The 18,604-nt window shown below is 42.3% G+C and overlaps 1 protein-coding gene across 5 annotated transcripts in view; it reads right to left on the bottom strand.

Annotated features, from left to right (window-relative positions):
- The window catches only part of abca12 (ATP-binding cassette, sub-family A (ABC1), member 12), an 86,599-nt gene that overhangs the window by 39,818 nt on the left and 28,177 nt on the right, over nt 1–18,604 (bottom strand). For 3 of the 5 annotated variants that reach the window (XM_069197085.1, XM_069197086.1, XM_069197087.1), the window contains exons 19-30: nt 15,796–18,579; nt 12,276–14,522; nt 10,965–11,068; nt 9,378–9,454; nt 8,937–9,112; nt 7,888–8,018; nt 6,773–6,915; nt 4,813–4,986; nt 4,148–4,353; nt 3,306–3,457; nt 2,810–2,909; nt 171–2,582 (exon numbers count right to left, since the gene is read on the bottom strand). In XM_069197085.1, the coding sequence (XP_069053186.1) occupies nt 171–2,582; nt 2,810–2,909; nt 3,306–3,457; nt 4,148–4,353; nt 4,813–4,986; nt 6,773–6,915; nt 7,888–8,018; nt 8,937–9,112; nt 9,378–9,454; nt 10,965–11,068; nt 12,276–14,522; nt 15,796–18,579 (8,706 nt within the window). The remainder of the gene's footprint in view (nt 1–170; nt 2,583–2,809; nt 2,910–3,305; nt 3,458–4,147; nt 4,354–4,812; nt 4,987–6,772; nt 6,916–7,887; nt 8,019–8,936; nt 9,113–9,377; nt 9,455–10,964; nt 11,069–12,275; nt 14,523–15,795; nt 18,580–18,604) is intronic. The other 2 variants (XM_069197089.1, XM_069197088.1) reach the window with 2 other exon arrangements.

Here is an 18,604-nt window from a genome sequence, read left to right as displayed (position 1 = left end):
AATCTGCTGGAATATATTTTTTGGGGGGGATTACATTTAATTGACTTTGCTACATTTTTAAACAATTTCTGCAAGTTGGAGAAATATATTAAGCTAGGATTAAAATCAATGATCTCAAATTCGCTGTTTCCTTGACTTAGCAATAACCAAGAATAGGTCAGAATACTTACTCATCCACCCAGTTTGTTGAGTTAATTTTCCGAAGACTGTCAGCGTTTGCCTTTATGACTTCCAATACCTGTTTAATTTCATTCATCTCATAACTGCTGTTGGCCAGCCTCAGGATGCTCTGCAGCTCCCCGACAATGAGCATCGTAATGTTAGCAGTTTTGGACAAATCGTCGTCATTAGATGAATAAACCTGCAAAATCCTTTGAAGGGTGTCTCTCAAGTCATTGAAAGTGCTGCCAACTGACTGAGAGGCTGGGTCCGATTTCACTCCCAAAATTTTCTGCAAGGAATCTGATATTGCAAAGCTGGTGGCCAATATAGTGCTTGAGTTAGTGGTCTTATTCAAGAAAGTGGCTAACATTTCCAGGATCTGGACAGAGGCATTCAAGTAATGGATTTCCTCAGGGGGCAGTAAGGGTGATAAAATATTCACCATCTGCTGCAGTGGACTAAGCAAAGTGACTATCTGCAAAGAGGAGTTATATTCAAGGCTTCGCCAAAGATTACTGGACAGCAGCTCGGAGACATTGAGTAAGCCCTTGACCAGGTTGCCTGCTGATGTTTCCTTTGAAACTGGGAAATCTGTAAAGTTAAGCACAGCCTTTAGGGAGTCTGTAACTGTCCTTAAAATGGTGAAGAAATTCTTTGTGATTTCAGTAGCATTGGAAATATTTGGAGTGGACAAAACACGGAGAAGAGTTTCATTTATATAGAACCTTTGCTCCTCGGGAAGATATAAAACTAAGCCTCTAACCAGCCTTTCTGCAGATTTTAGCTTGTCAGAAGCATTTGTCAGATTGTGCGTGGAGACTGAGAGATTCCAGAGAAGGTGTGTGATGACAACAGGGTCTGTGATGAGAGGGTTTAACACTTCTTTAACAGTTTGTCCAGTTGGAAATGTCACATTACCTACATTCACTAGGAGGAGATCAAGTGAGGTAGCAATCATTTTGGTGGAATTCACTACATCCTCCAAGTTATTCGGAGCATAAACAAGATGTACGAAGCCTCTGATCATCTGCACTGAAAGGTTTAAATACGTGTTCTGCTCAGGGGACAGGAATGAGCTAAAAACTGCAAGTGTTTGGTCTAATGCCTTCAGATAGGCACTCACACCATTCTGTGAGCTTTGCAAGGCCTGGGAATTTAAGAGTTCTTGTAGAATTTCAGACATGTGGATGTAAAGCTTGATTTCATTGGAGATGTTCATGTTCTGGTGCAGCAGGCCATTCATGGTGGAGAGAATTGTTACAAAGAAATCAGTGCTGTTCTCCAGTTTATTCTTAGTTATGTTGACAATAACAGCGCTCAGCTCCTGGAACGTTTGACCCAGCCTCTGTGCATAGTCTTCAGGTGGTTGCTTTAAGAAGGCATTGATCAAGTCTGTCAAATTGCTGAGGCTCTTTAAGATTTCCTTTAACTTAGCAGGGTCCTGCTGAGAAACTTGGCTAAAAATCTCAGTGTACTTTTCCCATGGTCCAGACCTGGTCATGTACAAGAGAAGATTCAGCATAGTCTTGATGGGATTATTTTGGTTTGGATCTCCAGTCATGTTCACAAAAACATAATCCAGGACTGAAATTAGGCTGTTGTCTCTCAGAAGCCTTTGGATTGACATGATAACGTCATTGACATTGGATGGCGTCGAAAGCCCTCCCAGTAAGGAGAGGTAATTGAGGACGAGCTCCTCCATGATCTCCTGCGATTTCCCTTGCTGACTCTTCCATAAAGTCTGATGGTCCTTGATGTATGAGATTATGGTAGATATTACCTTGCTGAAGTTGGAAGACCCTGATGTGTTGAACTGTGCAAATCCAGTACAACTTTCTAGAGCATCCACGGATAAGTCAACAAAGAGTTCATAACCAGATGGGAGATTGAAGCCCATGTCAGTGATAGCTGACAAGACGGCCTTGGTTATTCTGCACAGCCATTGAAGAGCCTGAACCACAAACGTCATTCCAGAAGAATCGGTGGTTTTCCACCAGCTAGCCAGCTCAAACATCCTCACAAACATCAGTTCTGTGCCATTTGCATCCAAAAAGTTGTCAAGGATGCTGAATGCAAGAGACCCATTCTCTACAACTTCCAGTCTTATCATTTCCCTTATTGCATCCTTCAGAAAGTTATTGGCATACCGACCATCAAGTGAAGCATTGAAGACAGCTGCTTCCCAGGCTTGATTTAGCAAACTGATGTTCCATTTTGTCCCCACATAGTGTAGGAGGGTCTGTAGAACTTCTGCCAAAAGCTGGGATGACACTGTGTCATCCTCCAGAAGGAGATTCAGGGTAGCCGTGACGAAAGGCTCAACCTCTTTCCCATCAAACTGGATTCCAAATTCGACTTGGCCTTCTGCAGTGAACGCACTGTTGTTTTGTACAATATATTTCCAAGTTCCTTCAAGCAACCTGAAACATAAAGTGTAAAATAAAAATACGGTAAGGTTTTAAAACTATTTCCCCAGAAAGGGCATAGTCAGGTTGTTTCCTTAAAATGGAGAAAAATAATGAAAAGAAAAATAATAAAATGTCCTAAATCGCTGTTATGCAATGAATGCTTCATTCACAGTGCTTAAGGTTAGAACAGTGTGCAGCACACTAAGCAGTAGTGATGAAATGAGGGAAGGAAACCTTACATTGTAGTAAAATCTGGATTGGTGACAATAGCTCTAAGAAGCGCGTCTTCAAATTGTGTGCCGTTAGAACTCCAGATCTTGGAAAACGCCCTCATGTTACCTGAAAAAAGATAAAAGAAACTTTAAGTGTACTGTCTTTTCTGAAAACAATGTCATCTATACCATCACCATGTTCCATAAACATAGGTATTACTGTCAAATCATAATGAAATCTGTCTGAGAAAGTGATTCACATTATGAAGTTAGTTTTTCTCCGTGAGCCATCAGATTGTATTTTAAATATCAAAATTTTGTTTCAGTTTATTCAGTTTATCTTAAATAATTTGCTGTGCAGTTATAAAACAAACATAGGTATAATTCTGAACTGTGTAGTAGAGCATCGTTATAACACTCAATTTACAATAATCTTTGTAAATAGTTTGTTTCTTTGAGTTTGACTGAAACAAACAGTGGAGTGTAGAACTGTGTCTCAGAGTGAGACAAGCTGCTGACTGACCATGCAGGGAGGTGCAGTTCTGCTCCCAGGTGCTGCTGTTCTGGATGATGTAATTCACTATCCACTCCAATGCGTCCAGGTAGACTCTCATCCCCGGGACAGCTGCAGTGTTGTTCAGTAAGGGCTTCAGAATGGATGACACAGCCAAAGTGCTGAAGGAAAAGAAGGAAGTAGCTGATTGATCTGAGCAGTAGTTTCCATCTGTGTGTGCATGGCTTTTCTATGGGTGCAAATATTTTTCATGAGCAATCATGGTTCCAAAAGAACTCTGGATTAAAGCTACAAAAATTAACAGACATGGCTATTATTGTCATTGTAAAAGCCTATAAGGCAGTCAACAAGGAGTAGGAATTATGGCTCTGGACTTGAAAATTTGCAAGTTCAGATCCAGACTAGAGCACTTGTGTTGTACCCCTGAGCGAGATATTTTGTCAATTAGATAGACGTTCAGTCAAATGAATTCATAAATATATTAATGACCCAGAAATGAAATATAAAGACTGAGTGTAAGGGAGTATTGCTGCTTCACAGTACTGGGTCACAGGGTTCAATTGTGGGCCTGGGGTGCTATCTGTGTGGACTTGTACATTCCCCTCTGGGTCCTCCGGCTTCCTCCCACAGTGCAAAGACATACTTGTAGGTAAACTGGCTTGGGAAAACAGGCCCTGGTGTGAGTGAGTGTGTGCGTGTCTGTTTGCCCTGGGGATGGACTGCCCTGCGCCCCTTGCTTGCCCGGACAGGCAATAGGCCCCCCCAACCCAGGTTTGGATGGATGTGTACAGTAGGGGGGTAGAAGACTAAGGGGAATGAAGGAGGAAGAAGAGAAGTGTTGTCTATCATACACATGGGAGGCTGAAAGACGTTTCAGCTCTTCTTTGTTGCTGGCGTTGTTTGTGGCTCCGTAGCCCAGCAAGTCTTCAGTCAGATCCCTGTAGAGCTGCCTGACACTGAGCGAGTAATTCTGGGCTGAGGAGAACAGGGTCTGCAGGGTTTTCACTAGCTCTGCTGCTGTGATGTTGACATCTTTTACTACGATCATCCCGACCTTCTGCAGGAAGAGAAACAGAACGTGATTCACCTAGTGACACACACATTCACTGACTGTATTCAGTACCTACACGTTTCAGTGCAGAAGCTGTGTTTTATAAATTGTTGATCTACACTGCTATCTAGTGGAATTAACATGGAAGTGCAATATTACAGAAACTAGTGGAAAAAACTGTTCCACAAATACTTTAATACAGCTCCTTAGCATTCCTGTTAACATTTAATACATTTTAATAAGTAAACTATACTGTACACTGAAGAAAATGGTCATTTTATTTTTTTAGGATGTCGATCAGGCTTTACATGGAGTTTAAATGTTTTTCTCCAATAGAGTATTGGTAAATGCAGTTTTACTACAGAAGCAGAAACATTGATCACAGCTGGAGACTGAATACAGGCCTCAATGTTCCCCTGAGAGGGCTGTGAGCATCTTGGTCATGCAGAGAGAGAGCATACTCACAGTGCGGTTCAGGAGCTGGCTGATGCCACTGGACACAGAGAGGACCTTCTCTGACACAACGCCAAGGCTGCGGTTACACCACAGCTCCACCCTGCTGTCGCTGATCCCCAGTGCCTTGCTGATATTGCCTCTGGCAATGTCTGCACAGCTCACCCCTGGTGCTGTCAGCCCAGCCTGCAAAGACGACACATTGCCATACAATTCCAACCACAGACAGCTTTGTCACGCCCGACATCCCTCCCTAGAGGGCGCTCCACTGCTCCCATTATTGTTCGTGTGATAAAGCTCTCCAGGTGTACCCTTTTAGTTTTATTATTTAAAGACCAGCTCCTCCAGTCCTCGGGGCTCATCATTAGGGTAAGATGTCACGAGGCCCGCCTAGCACCAGGAAACCCTACGTCCGTCTCCTGAGGGCATAGGCCTCATCCCCGACACCTCACGCTTCCTGAGCCCGGGGTCTGGAGGATCTCGCCCCGTCACCCTTGGACCTCCATGTTTCGTTTGTTCGTGTGCTCCCCCCTCCCGGTGATTTTAACTTTGTCGCGTCCCAGGATGGATTTCTAGTTGATGGACTCTCGGACTGTGCTTTGACCTGCCCTTAGACCCGTTTGGATTTGGATGCCGTTTTGTCTTCCCCGTACACTGTCTCACGGACTGTCACTATTATTTTTTGCACTATTAAACCCCTGTGTGTTCCTTTTTACCACACCTCCTGTTTTCTCCAGCTCTTACCGCATCGCATAGGGTCTTCTACAAGATCTGACACAGATTTCAGTCTGTGTTTGTGACAGCTTACAGTGAAATAGATGACCCTAATATTGGGAGACAACTTCCTTCAATGCTTGCTGACAAAACCAGGCCAAAAAATGTGTATGGTTAAAGTATAATACCCAGTGTAACTGGCTCAGCCACTGGATATAAAAACAGAGGGATGATACTTTATCAGGGATATAAGATTTCACATCTTATTTATTGAATTGTGTTGCCTAGGGAATTGTACAAAAAGTATATAGTGAACACCTACCTCACCAGCCTCCAGCACACACCTATGCGTTTACAATACAATATACCCCTCCATTATCAGAGAGCCATTTATTTCAAAAGAGGGTCACAGCAATCTCGAAGCACAGGATGGAAAGCAGTACAACACCCTGGACAGGATAGCAGTACAGTGCAGGAAACACTAATGGACAATTTAGAGACGCCAATTAACCTAGCAACACTTGGTATTGGGAGGTTGGAGGAGACACAGTGAAAACACAGTGGACACAGGAAGTTCTGAGGACAAACTCCACACAGAAGGTGCCCCATGGTACAATCGAACCCAGGACCCAAAATGTTGTGAAGCAGCAGCTCTGATCATTATCCTGCTCAATACATTCATTGTAAATATTCATTCTGAATATATGAACAAGACCTGGGTTGTAACAGAGATATTGAACTCCAGCCCTGGTTAGCCTTCTGTCTTTGCTGACAAAGCTGTGGTTGGACTGATGAACAGCTGTATTCACCCATTTTCTCTTTCCCGGAATACTAGAGAAATCCAGGTGTCACAGACGCCGTGCTGGCCTGACACACGAGACGCTGCTCCCTCCACTGTTTCACCCTGTTAAGCAGGGCGTTTCCAGAACTGGGGATATTATTCACAAACAGGTTAGATCGAAAATAAAGGTATCAAGATAATGGTGCCTGGGACTGAGTGGGAGGGCTGACTTCAAAGTCCCACAGAAAAGAAAGTTTTCCCGTGTCCTTGTTTTCATTCAGAGGTCGGCTCCGAATTTCTCCAGATGTTTGGTATTCTAAGAGTTAGTTATCTCACCTGCCCTTTACTCAAGACCAACTCAAGGAGCTCTACAGAAAGAACAAAGCCAGGATTCCTAGTGGCAGCCCTCCAGAGCAGCTCACAACTATCTTTCCCCTTCCAAGAGGACGTAATGGCATCCTGCACAGTGAGCCTTACCTGTCTGATGATGTCATTGGTGTCCAGCACTGCCTGAAGGACCGAGCCTGCCCAGCCTGTGTCATTCGCTCCAGCAGAGCCCATGGCTTGTCGAACCTCACATGTCAGATTTACGAGCGCCTCCTTCAAACTGTCATGCAGCTCTGAAGAGAGGGGTAACAGGGATCGGGGATTTTTCACTTATTTTCAATGTTTTTATTATTTTCAATGCTTAGATCAAAATTCAATCATTAATCTTAACTAATTAAAAATAAGGAACGAGAAAAAGGTTTATTCCATGCTGGAAAGAGAAGAAAAGAAATAACATTTCGTCTGTGAAGCCTTCTTCGGGTGTCAACTGAAGAAGACACGGCTCCACAGCCGAAACATTGTTTCTTTTCTTCTCTTTCCAGCATGGAAAAAACCTTTACCTGCTCTTTATTTTGACGCAGTTCCCTACTTGAACTATAATAAATCATATCTGCAGTTTACATGTAGGAGGTGACCCACTTCATCCACCGCCACTGAAGGGCAGCTCCCCTGATGCACCTGTATCCCGGCTACACAAGCCGATCAGGCGGATAAGTGAGGCACTGTTTCCAATTCCAACTGAATTAATGAGACCTCTAGGGACATCGGATTGTGTAAGCCCAGGGTGGAATTTAACCAGTACACCCCTCTGTTACAAAGAGTGCCAGGGGATCTTTAATGTTCAAGCAGTCAGGACCTCAGTCTAACATCGGAAAGACCGCACCTTAGTAGGGAGCTGGGTTTGGAAACCCGGGTGCAGAGGAAACGGTACCACCAATGGAACATTCTGGTCCAGCTACACCACTTACAGTAGCAAACGTCCCTTTGACATCTCCAGTCCCAGGACTGACCAGGCTCAGAGGTGGTGATGCTGCTAGTGTTGGTAGCTCTCTCTTATTTCTTATTAAGCATATCCAGCACATAATTTTCCACTAGTGATAGAGCATGCATAGTTTCCAGATATTTCTAACAACTGATGCATGAGGTAATGTTTTAAAGATATTGCTTATAAGGCTTGTAAAAGGTCTTTATTACTTAGTATTATTGTTATACTAGCACATGACATATACGGCATTACTGGAATATTTTCTGATGTGTGGGATCACCTGTTTCTGCGCAGAAGATGCGTATAAGCAGCTTGACAATGTCCATATGCGCTGAGAAGAAGGCCTGCACTCTGCCCCAGGCGGGAGTGTCCCTCAGGATGGACAGGGTGTAGTTCAGAAACTGCCCCAGCCTGACACAGAAAGAACAGCTCAGAGATTGGGACAAACACACGGCTGTCTTCGGGTTCAATTCTAACACAGGCGGGTCACACACAGCAGCTGTGGATTAGAATCAGAATATCAAATGGCCAGGTGGGATCTGGGACAGCCTGGCTGTTCAGGGGGGTCCCTGTCCTGTTTTGGGGATCCCCCACCTACAGGCTTCCAGTTACATCATGGAAGCCTTAACTGACCTGATAAGAGGATTAAATTGATCCCTGTACTTGTCAATCAGTTCCCTCAAATGTTAAATGTTGCATTTTAACTACGGGGGTTTCATAAGTAAATTAAGATCCCCAACATCTGGGTATGAAAAACTAATTCAGAGGCTCCAGTCAAGCACTCCTTTAGGTCAGTTAAGGACTTGATTGAGTAAAGAGCTGGGTTGCTGGAAAAACCAGCAGCTGTGGGTTTATGGGTCACCAGGACCAGGGAACAGAACCCCTGAATTAGGTCAGTTATAGCCAAATGAGAGAGATCAACAGAAAATCCATTTAAAAATGAAACCTGATTAGAAGAAATTATTTTATATAAATATGTACTTTAGATCAATTAAATGTCTAATCATGCGTCATCATGCCAGCTCATATTGTGTTGGAAATGCAGGGTGATGGAGTAGCCCCAAAAGATGTAGCAGTGGTCAGGGATCTGAACTTGTAACTGGATGGTTGTGGGTTCAAGTCCTGTATGACACACAGCTGTTGTATCTTTCAGCAAGGCTGTCCCAGTGAAATACCCAGTTGTATAAATGGGTGCAAATGTAAGAGACTTCAGACAAATTAATTAGTAATAATCATTAAGGCCTCCATTATCTCCACCTGGATAGGAAAAGAGTTATTTTCCCTCTGCAAAGATGTAGCAAGACAATTGGCACAGCACTTTGAACTCACGTTTCCCAGGAATCCTGATGGTCTGCTCCAGTGATGATGTCCAGCAGGACAGGGAGCAGTGATTCATTGAGGCTGCTAGTCCAGGTCTCTCCATGGGGGAAGAGAGAGGACAAAGCAGGGAACACAGCCTGAAGCAGCCTGCTGCCATTCTCACTGGAGATATGACTTATGAGCACCTGCAGACACAAAGCAGTAAAACAAAATAAAAAACAGATGAACCCTTGCATGCCTCCATCCTATTAAATACCAATGACAACCCAGATGCAGTCACTGCACTTGAATGTTGATGAATGACACTTTCTTTGCCTTTGGCCTATTAGAAATTATGGGTCCTGAAGTTTTATTTTTTAAATGAACAAATACAGTTGTGAAGGCTGAGGCAGAATCTGATGTTGTGTGTCTTGCATGCTGTACATCAGCGTACTGTAAAGAACAGCTTACCCTCTCAATGATCGTGATCACAGTGGACATATTCATGTCTAGCATGTAATCACCTCTCCATTTGAAGACAGTGTTTCCTGTTCAAGACAAACAAAACAATTAAATAATTATACAGAAGTACAAAAGCTTTACAGTTCTTCTCTAATTATTACTGTTGAAAAGAGATTTTAAACATACAATCCATTAAATATATATAACCAAGTCTTTCACTATGAAATGCTTACACTTTGGCTTAGTGAAGAGAACATGTAATTCACAATGAAATACATACAGTAGGACAATTATCAAACAGAACAGATACACGTATATGAAATTTAATTTTATTGGATTGTACAAATCTGCTCATAAGAGTATAGCTTCAAAGACAATTAGAATTTGTAACTGCATGATTGTTTTGTTTAATGTGATCAGGTAAATACCTGTTTTATATTTCTTAGAAAATCCAATAAACTGTGATAATATTTTAACAATTTAATAAAGACAAGAACAAAAACAACACTTGTATGTTTCTGTATTGCACTTTTCTTCTCAAAGGATGCCAATGTGCTTGATCTACAAGAGGGGACTCAGTTCACCCACCACCATCACCTGGGTGAGCTCTGCACCAGTAGCCTTGCTACACAGGTGGAGGTGTGAGAAACCGTGTCACCAATCGAATTAAGGAGGAACATAAGAAAATTCAAACTCAGATCAGAATTTGGGCAGGGTACCAAAGTTAACATTAACTAACAGACACCTTTAATAATGAAGAACTGAAGATCTTGTTTTAGCATTTTATCAGACAGGTTAGGGCACTTCGTTCCGCACAGCATTTGACTAAGGAGCAAATTTGTACCCTGTTTTCAATATGTCCTCCTTCGAGTTGGCTATACTCATTAAGCATGGTAACTGATGATGAAAACCGAGGTTTGCCAGGGGAAACAGGATACATTTTTGAAACTGTTGCCTTTAAATCCTGAATGGTGTGTGAATTGACCCATCACAGGGAAAACACTCCTGGATTCAGACAGATTGAATGGCCGAGGTCAAGCCAGTTGGAACCTCCTTCACTCTGGAGTCAAACTCCCCTCACAGAACAATCTTGGTGCATGGACACCTCTGGCATACAAATTTCAGAAGATACTGTATAATTTCCACCCTATCAGTATAAGGAGCTGTAGTACTGATCTCATATATAACCTTTCAAAACATTGTATATAATGATTTTTTTCTTTAGAGACTTTAGCTCTGATCTCTCTCAACTTCACATTGAGTGGTATCATCAATAAAATAAGTTGAAACATGTCAAACAAATGGAGAATGGCAATGTACCACTGCACGTTCTGCCCTTGTTCATGTGAAGTTTCCCGGGAGCCCCAGTTTTCTCCCAACTCCAAAGGACATGCTGGTCAGGCTGACTCAGGTGTCTCTAAACTGGCACTGTGTGTGTGTCCTCTCTTGGAATTGTGACTATCCAGGGCATAGCCCTGCCCTGTATGACCTTCTGAGATAAGCTTACCTGGAATTAATGGCTCTCTAATAAAGGATGGATAGATGGGAAAAAAATGATAACTGGATAATAATTTTCCTGTGGCAAGAGCTACGTACCTTTGCTGTGATCCAAGAAAATGCCAGGGATATTCTGAATGAAACTCAAATCCAGTTCTCCAGTATTGTTAAAAGATAAAAAGTGCCAGAACTCGTTAAGGATGCTAAATGAAGTCAGCAAAAGAAACAGTTAGCATATTAGCGATCAAACGATTCTAGGTAGACAAAAAGAAACTTGGATGTATGTTTCTATATAACGAAAGAGCATTGCTGTCACTAAGGGAAAAAAAATGCCCCCATATCGCGTAATTACAAGATACGTATCTCATAAGTACGAGATAACGAATTATCTCGTAATTACGAGATAGCAATGCTTACATCAGTGTATATACAACCCATTACGTGGTGCACTGAACACATGTAGAAGCTACAGTGAACTTGGCTGGCACTTTCGGTTTAATGATTGTGTCCGGCGCTGCAGAATTTGTACAGATTTTGACTGGGGTTTAGTCATAATGAAATCTGGCCATTTTTAGCAAATATGAACAGAATCATTACAAGCATGAGGACCATTTTTTGGGGGATTTAAAGATCAAAGCATTGATGGTTCCGTTATGAACAGTTACGCGTGCAATCACTTCCACTGCTTAAAACTGTAAGTCCGCACGTAGTGATATAGGTATTGTAACAGACACAGCCGACATTACAGGTTGTGCGAGCCGCTTGCCAGTGCAGTGACGTCACCGCCCTTCACTGTGAATAGTGACACTGGAGACCCGGGTTCGAGCCCCAGCAGTGGAGGACCAACCTGAGGCAGGAGCTGTGATGGCGCAAACCCACGAGAACCTGAAAGCGCTATAGTATTAAAGGAATAAATTAAAGGTTTATTCCATGCTGAAAAGAGAAAACAACGTTTGGGCTGTGAGGGCTTCACAGCCGAAATGTTGTGTTCATTTTTTTTTCTTTTCAGCATGGAATAAACATGGAATAAATAAAGAGAAAAAAGCATGGGATAAATAAAGAGAAAAAAAAAGAAACACGACATTTCAGCTGTGAAGCCCTCACAGCCCAAATGTTGTGTTTCTTTTTTTCTCTTTTCAGCATGGAATAAACCTTTAACGTGTTCCTTTGCAGCCTACTCATGCGGGCGTAGCTACCTACTTGATATAGGTATTATACGACAATTGTGCTATCGCGTGAGCGCATAAAGTACACGAGAAATACTAAGTCATAATTACGAGATAATTTTCTCGTAAGTATGAGATACGTTTCTCGTAATTTCGAGATAAAGGTGAGGATTTTTTTTCCTTGGTGGCAGCAATGCGCTTCTGTACTATATCATTGCACGTAGATTAAAATAGTCTTACTTACATCTGATTCCACACATCGGAGGGATCAGCCTGAGAAATGGTCTCCAGGTATATCCTGACAGCTTGAGTCATGTGCAGCAGGACAGATGAGACTGGCTGTGGGGCCAGAGCTCTGACCAGGTTCTCCACTTTCCCAATGACTTCAATGCTGAGGTTGCGCGCCTGGTCAATGTCCAGCTCTGAGGACGGGGAGGCCAGAAGCATGGAGCCCTGCAGCACATCCATCACATCCCTGACAACAGACTCAGGCACGGGGCCTGTGAAGACACTGGAGATGTTCACAAGGACATTGGCTAGGTCCAATATGGCTCTTGAAATGTCTGTGCTGTTAAACTTCCCTGCACTTCCCGTCTCAGATGCCAGGTTTTTCACCATCTGTGAAACCTCAAGAATAATATTTAGATGGGCTCTTTGTTCAGCAGATAGAAGAGGCTCCACTGCTCGGACTATGTTTTCCAGGTTTGTCAGCTGGGACAGAAGACTGAAAGATGTCTCGTTCTTGAACAAGAGGTGAGAGATTGCTGAGGTGAAGGGGCTGTTTTCTAGCCACAAGTCAGTAACATTAGAAAAGCTCCTGATAATCTTTACAAAGTCAGCAACCTTATCTACCAATGTAGAATTAAGCGTCTCTTGTCCCGTGTACTGTGCTATGTTTCCTAGGAAATCCAGGTTAGAGTCAATCTGATCTGTTAATAACTGCAGCTGTGGTAAAACAGCTTCTACAACAACCTTTATGACCGATCTCAGGTCTGATTCATCAAGAGGAAGCTGGATGGACTCAACCAAGCCTTTTGTCTTATTAAAAGCAGAAATAATACTGGATGTGAACTGAATATTGGAAACAATTTCAGATAAGGTCAGTTCTGTCATTTTGAAAAATGGATACAGTCTCTCAGAGATGTTCCTACTGAGAGTTATATCCTCCACTTTTTTAAGATACCATTCAATTATTTCTAGGTATAGTGTGACATTTTCCATGCTCTGGTTGCTGTAGTTTGTGCTGTTCATCTCAAAGTAAGGATAGGTTCCATTCATGAACAGTTGATTTAACTCATCCAGTAATTGAATTCCAGTATTAAAATCCCCTGGATATTCTATGCTCAGCTTCTGTAAGTTTATTTTTATTATCTTCAATGTATTGACAATTGATTGAGAAGTATGCCTGATCCGGTTCACTTCAAGTCCTTCCTGTAACAACAGTGAAGTAAAGCTGTGAAGAGCTTCCAGCTTTTTTGCCAGGACACCTTCCTTGTCGAGTTCTTTTATCCAAATCTCCAGAATGTATCTCACAGTCCAGAATGTGTCTTTTATTTCCTTTGGCATGGGTTTTGCTACAAGGAAATCGAACACATTGTAAATGAGCTTCAAAGTGCAATGCAGGGAGCTGTTAGAGGTCAGATTATAACACTCTTGAATGCTGACAATCTTGTTCAGTTTTGATACCAATTCAGACACGTTGGAAGCTCCAAGCAGTTGAACAATGGTGTTGAGTTCAGTTATGTTGAAGTTTGATGACTCTAGTGTCTGCTGTAGAGACGTCAAGCTGAAATTAGATGAGGTTGCAATTTGATTGAGAAAGGTGAGTGTCTGGATTATTGTCGTTTGTGCACATGACATGTTAGTAGAGTTGTCCCAAGGAAGAAGCATGGAAATCAGTTCTGCAGTGAAGATGAGGGAGAGGTTTCCCTGTTGATCAAAGCTGAAGAAAGAGTTATTGACATGGATGGCTTGCCTGAGCAGAATGGACAGGCTTCCATTGTTAACTTCCTCTAAAGCTTTTGCTACCTCAGCCAGGATGTGTGACGTTTCATTAAGGAGAACTGAGCAGTTCAGCTGGCTCTCTGTGCATGAGGTCACTACCTTGATCAGCTCCTCATACTGCTCCTTAACTGTCCCAGGCAGGAGTACAGTAAAACTTTGAAAGAAGGACATCAAACTGTCAGAAGAGTTGTTAAGCTTCTGTAGACTCTCTGGGGAGAGGAGAGGGAGAACACGCAGGGCTAGTTGTTTGAGATCAGAGCTGAGCAGCACAGAGATATTGCCTTCCAACTGGACATAGGGGCCGAGAATCAGGAGCTCAGTTTTCATGTTTAGAGCAGAGATGAGGAAGGTTTGTAGCTGTCTGAGGTATCCTTCTACAAGAACCTGCTGAATGTTTCTGCTTTGAGCTTCATTTTTGAAAAACTCTGAGATCTTCAGCACAAAATTTGCCAAACCAGATATGTTCTGATGAGTGTCATTAAAAATGCTGAAATAAATCATACAAGAAAAGTGGTTAAATAACACATTAACAAACAGTAGCTAGAAAATGAACTTTAAGAACTTGTCGTATTTTGCACATATTAAGACATTTGTATTTCATGGATGCAATTGAGAGATTTCTAGTTTGCCAGTTGTGCTCATAGTGACAAACACACTACATCAGAGCTACCAAAATAGTCCCGTCTTTGGACAGATATTATCCTGAGATACAACCTTAAGCAGTGAACAGCCTGCCAAAGTTCCCAACATTTCTATATTACATTCCTTGCTGTTGCTTCACTTTAAATTCACATAACATTTTTTTCAGAATTCATCATAAATAATGGAGACAAGCAGTTCCTGGCAATCAGACTAATGTACTGATTGCAACAACAACTGTGATTGTTTGTTTCAGGGAAATATAACTGGTACCTCCATTCATCTGTGCTTGTTTTGTAGTTGCAGATCAAATTTAATTGCAATCGTAAAGACTGGTAACTTACTGCTCATTGCACAGTGACATACAGTAAAGGAAAAAGTCCCCCTTAAAAAATCCTTCCAAACATTTTCCTCAATGGCCCAGTCCAATCAAGGATCACAGTAAGCCAGAGCCTAACCTGGCTGGCAATGGGCACAAGGCAGGAAAACCTGGATTACTGATCAGGGTGTATTTCAAACATACAGAAATACGGGAGTCACAGTCTAGATACACTAGATAACCTAGACAGCATGTCGCTGGACTGTAATGGTGCCTAAGTGTGGAGTTGATTCCAAGACCTAAGTGTTCTAAGCAAACTGTGATTATCACCACACTATCAATGCACAACAATGAAAAAGCATCCTATTAAGTCCCACCTTAATTTCCCTTTGGGATCAATAAAGTCTTATCTTATCTATCTAACTCTCTATCTAATAAAATATAGTGTTAAATTCTCTGAGTGTGAAAGATAATGGGAGTCCCATCACCAGTGAGACGAACACAAGTTTGAATGAAAAGGCAGGGAATGGCATCTTGCAGTTGACTAGGTTTGAGCAGGTGTCTTATGCTCCTCTTTCATGTCAGACAGGTTAGGTGATGTTCATAGGGATGAATATTCTAAACCCCCTCCACAACAGAAATTATATTGCTTCTCACTTAATAGGGCCGATGCTAAGCCATATGTTTCAAAAGTTATAATCTTTTATACTGTATTTTCCCTCATTCATCCAAACAATTCCACATGCTTGTTCACAATAAAGGCTTATTTACAAAAATTTAAGTCTAACAAAGTGATACTTACATCTGATTCCACACATCGGAGGGATCAGCCTGAGAAATGGTCTCCAGGTATATCCTGACAGCTTGAGTCATGTGCAGCAGGACAGATGAGACTGGCTGTGGGGCCAGAGCTCTGACCAGGTTCTCCACTTTCCCAATGACTTCAATGCTGAGGTTGCGCGCCTGGTCAATGTCCAGCTCTGAGGACGGGGAGGCCAGAAGCATGGAGCCCTGCAGCACATCCATCACATCCCTGACAACAGACTCAGGCACGGGGCCTGTGAAGACACTGGAGATGTTCACAAGGACATTGGCTAGGTCCAATATGGCTCTTGAAATGTCTGTGCTGTTAAACTTCCCTGCACTTCCTGTCTCAGATGCCAGGTTTTTCACCATCTGTGAAACCTCAAGAATAATATTTAGATGGGCTCTTTGTTCAGCAGATAGAAGAGGCTCCACTGCTCGGACTGTGTTTTCCAGGTTTGTCAGCTGGGACAGAAGACTGAAAGATGTGTCGTTCTTGAACAAGAGATGAGAGATTGCTGAGGTGAAGGGGCTGTTTTCTAGCCACAAGTCAGTAACATTAGAAAAGCTCCTGATAATCTTTACAAAGTCAGCAACCTTGTCTACCAATGTAGAATTAAGCATCTCTTGTCCCATGTACTGTGCTATGTTTCCTAGGAAATCCAGGTTAGAGTCAATCTGATCTGTTAATAACTGCAGCTGTGGTAAGACAGCTTCTACAACAACCTTTATGACCGATCTCAGGTCTGATTCATCAAGAGGAAGCTGGATGGACTCAACCAAGCCTTTTGTCTTATTAAAAGCAGAAATAATACTGGATGTGAACTGAATATTTGAAAAAGATTCAGATAAGGTCAGTTCTGTCAATTTGAAAAATGGATACAGGCTCCCAGAGATGTTCGTACTGAGAGTTATATCCTCCACTTTTTTAAGATACCATTCAATTATTTCTAGGTAAAGTGTGACATTTTTCATGCTCAGATTGCTGTGGTTTGTGCTGTTTATCTTATAGTAAGGATAGGTTCCATTCATGAACAGTTGATTTAACTCATCCAGTAATTTAATCCCAGTATCAAAATCCCCTGGAGATTCTATGCTCAGCTTCTGTAAGTTGATTTTTATTGACTTCAATGTATTGACAATTGATTGAGAAGTATGCCTGATCCAGTTCACTTCAAGTCCTTCCTGTAACAACAGTGAGGTAAAATTAGAAATAGCTTCTATATTTTTTGCCAAGACACCTTCCTTGTCGAGTTCTTTTATCCAAATCTCCAGAATGTATCTCACAGTCCAGAATGTGTCTTTTATTTCCTTTGGCATGGGTTTTGCTACAAGGAAATCGAACACATTGTAAATGAGCTTCAAAGTGCAATGCAGGGAGCTGTTAGAGGTCAGATTATAACACTCTTGAATGCTGACAATCTTGTTCAGTTTTGATACCAATTCAGACACGTTGGAAGCTCCAAGCAGTTGAACAATGGTGTTGAGTTCAGTTATGTTGAAGTTTGATGACTCTAGTGTCTGCTGTAGAGACGTCAAGCTGAAATTAGATGAGGTTGCAATCTGATTAAGAAAGGTGAGTGTCTGGATTATTGTCGTTTGTGCACATGACATGTTAGTAGAGTTGTCCCAAGGAAGAAGCATGGAAATCAGTTCTGCAGTGAAGATGAGAGACAGGTTTCCCTGTTGATCAAAGCTGAAGAAAGAGTTATTGACATGGATGGCTTGCCTGAGCAGAATGGACAGGCTTCCATTGTTAACTTCCTCTAAAGCTTCTGCTACCTCAGCCAGGATGTGTGACGTTTCATTAAGGAGAACTGAGCAGTTCAGCTGGCTCTCTGTGCATGAGGTCACTACCTTGATCAGCTGCTCATACTGCTCCTTAACTGTCCCAGGCAGAAGTTCTGTAAAGTGCTGCAAGATGGTCTTCAAGCTGTCAGAATTGCTGAAGTTCTGTAAAGACTCTGCGTAGAGGAGAGGGAGAATGTGCTGGGCCAGCTTCTTGAGATCAGAGCTGAGCAGTACAGAGACATTACTTTCAATCTGCACATCAGGGCTTAGGATCAGGATCCCACTGTTCATGTACAGAGCTGAGGTGAGAAGGTTTTGCAGCTGTCTGAGGTATCCCTCTACAAGTACCTGGAGGTCATACGGAGCTTCAATCACTTGTTTGACCACATGGAAGATGTTCAAAAGAAACTCACCAGTACTGGATGTATTCAGGTTTGTCTGGATGAAGGGCTGAAGAAGGTGGTGCAAGGAGGCAAGGTCAGTTAGATTCAGGATGTAGGAGTACCGAAGCAGTATTTTTCCCATGCCAAATGACAGCGAATGTAATAGACTGTCCTCTCTTGACAGCCATTTCTCAATCAATGCATCAAGCTCTTTCACGGACTGCATGCTATCATTCAATAATTCAACCATCAAACCTGAGAGCAGATGTTGGTTATTTTCTGCTGCTTGTAAAATGCTGCCGATGATGGTGGAAATATTGGAATGCCCCTCCAGCCAGATAGCCTCCAAAGGTTTAAGACTGAATGTCTCTAGGAGGTTATGTATGAGAGCCAGCGACAGGCTGCTGTTAACCTGGTCAAGTGATGTGATGTTTGCCAGAACCTGATTATACATTTCCAACAGACGAAGAACTCTTCCTAAGAGGTTTTTATAGACTTCACTTGTTGTGTTTTGGCCCAGTGACTGTTGTCTTAAATACTCCTTCAACAGATCCGTAGCGTAGTTCTGGAAGCTGCTCTGCAGAAAGACTGCAGATCCTTCAAGCAACCTGGAAGAATAACAACATCCATAAT

Source organism: Lepisosteus oculatus, chromosome 12 (assembly GCF_040954835.1).
Source record: "Lepisosteus oculatus isolate fLepOcu1 chromosome 12, fLepOcu1.hap2, whole genome shotgun sequence".
Lineage (NCBI taxonomy): Eukaryota > Metazoa > Chordata > Actinopteri > Semionotiformes > Lepisosteidae > Lepisosteus > Lepisosteus oculatus.
The sequence above is the reverse complement of the archived record's forward strand: the minus strand, read 5'-3'. Positions and strand labels throughout refer to the sequence as shown.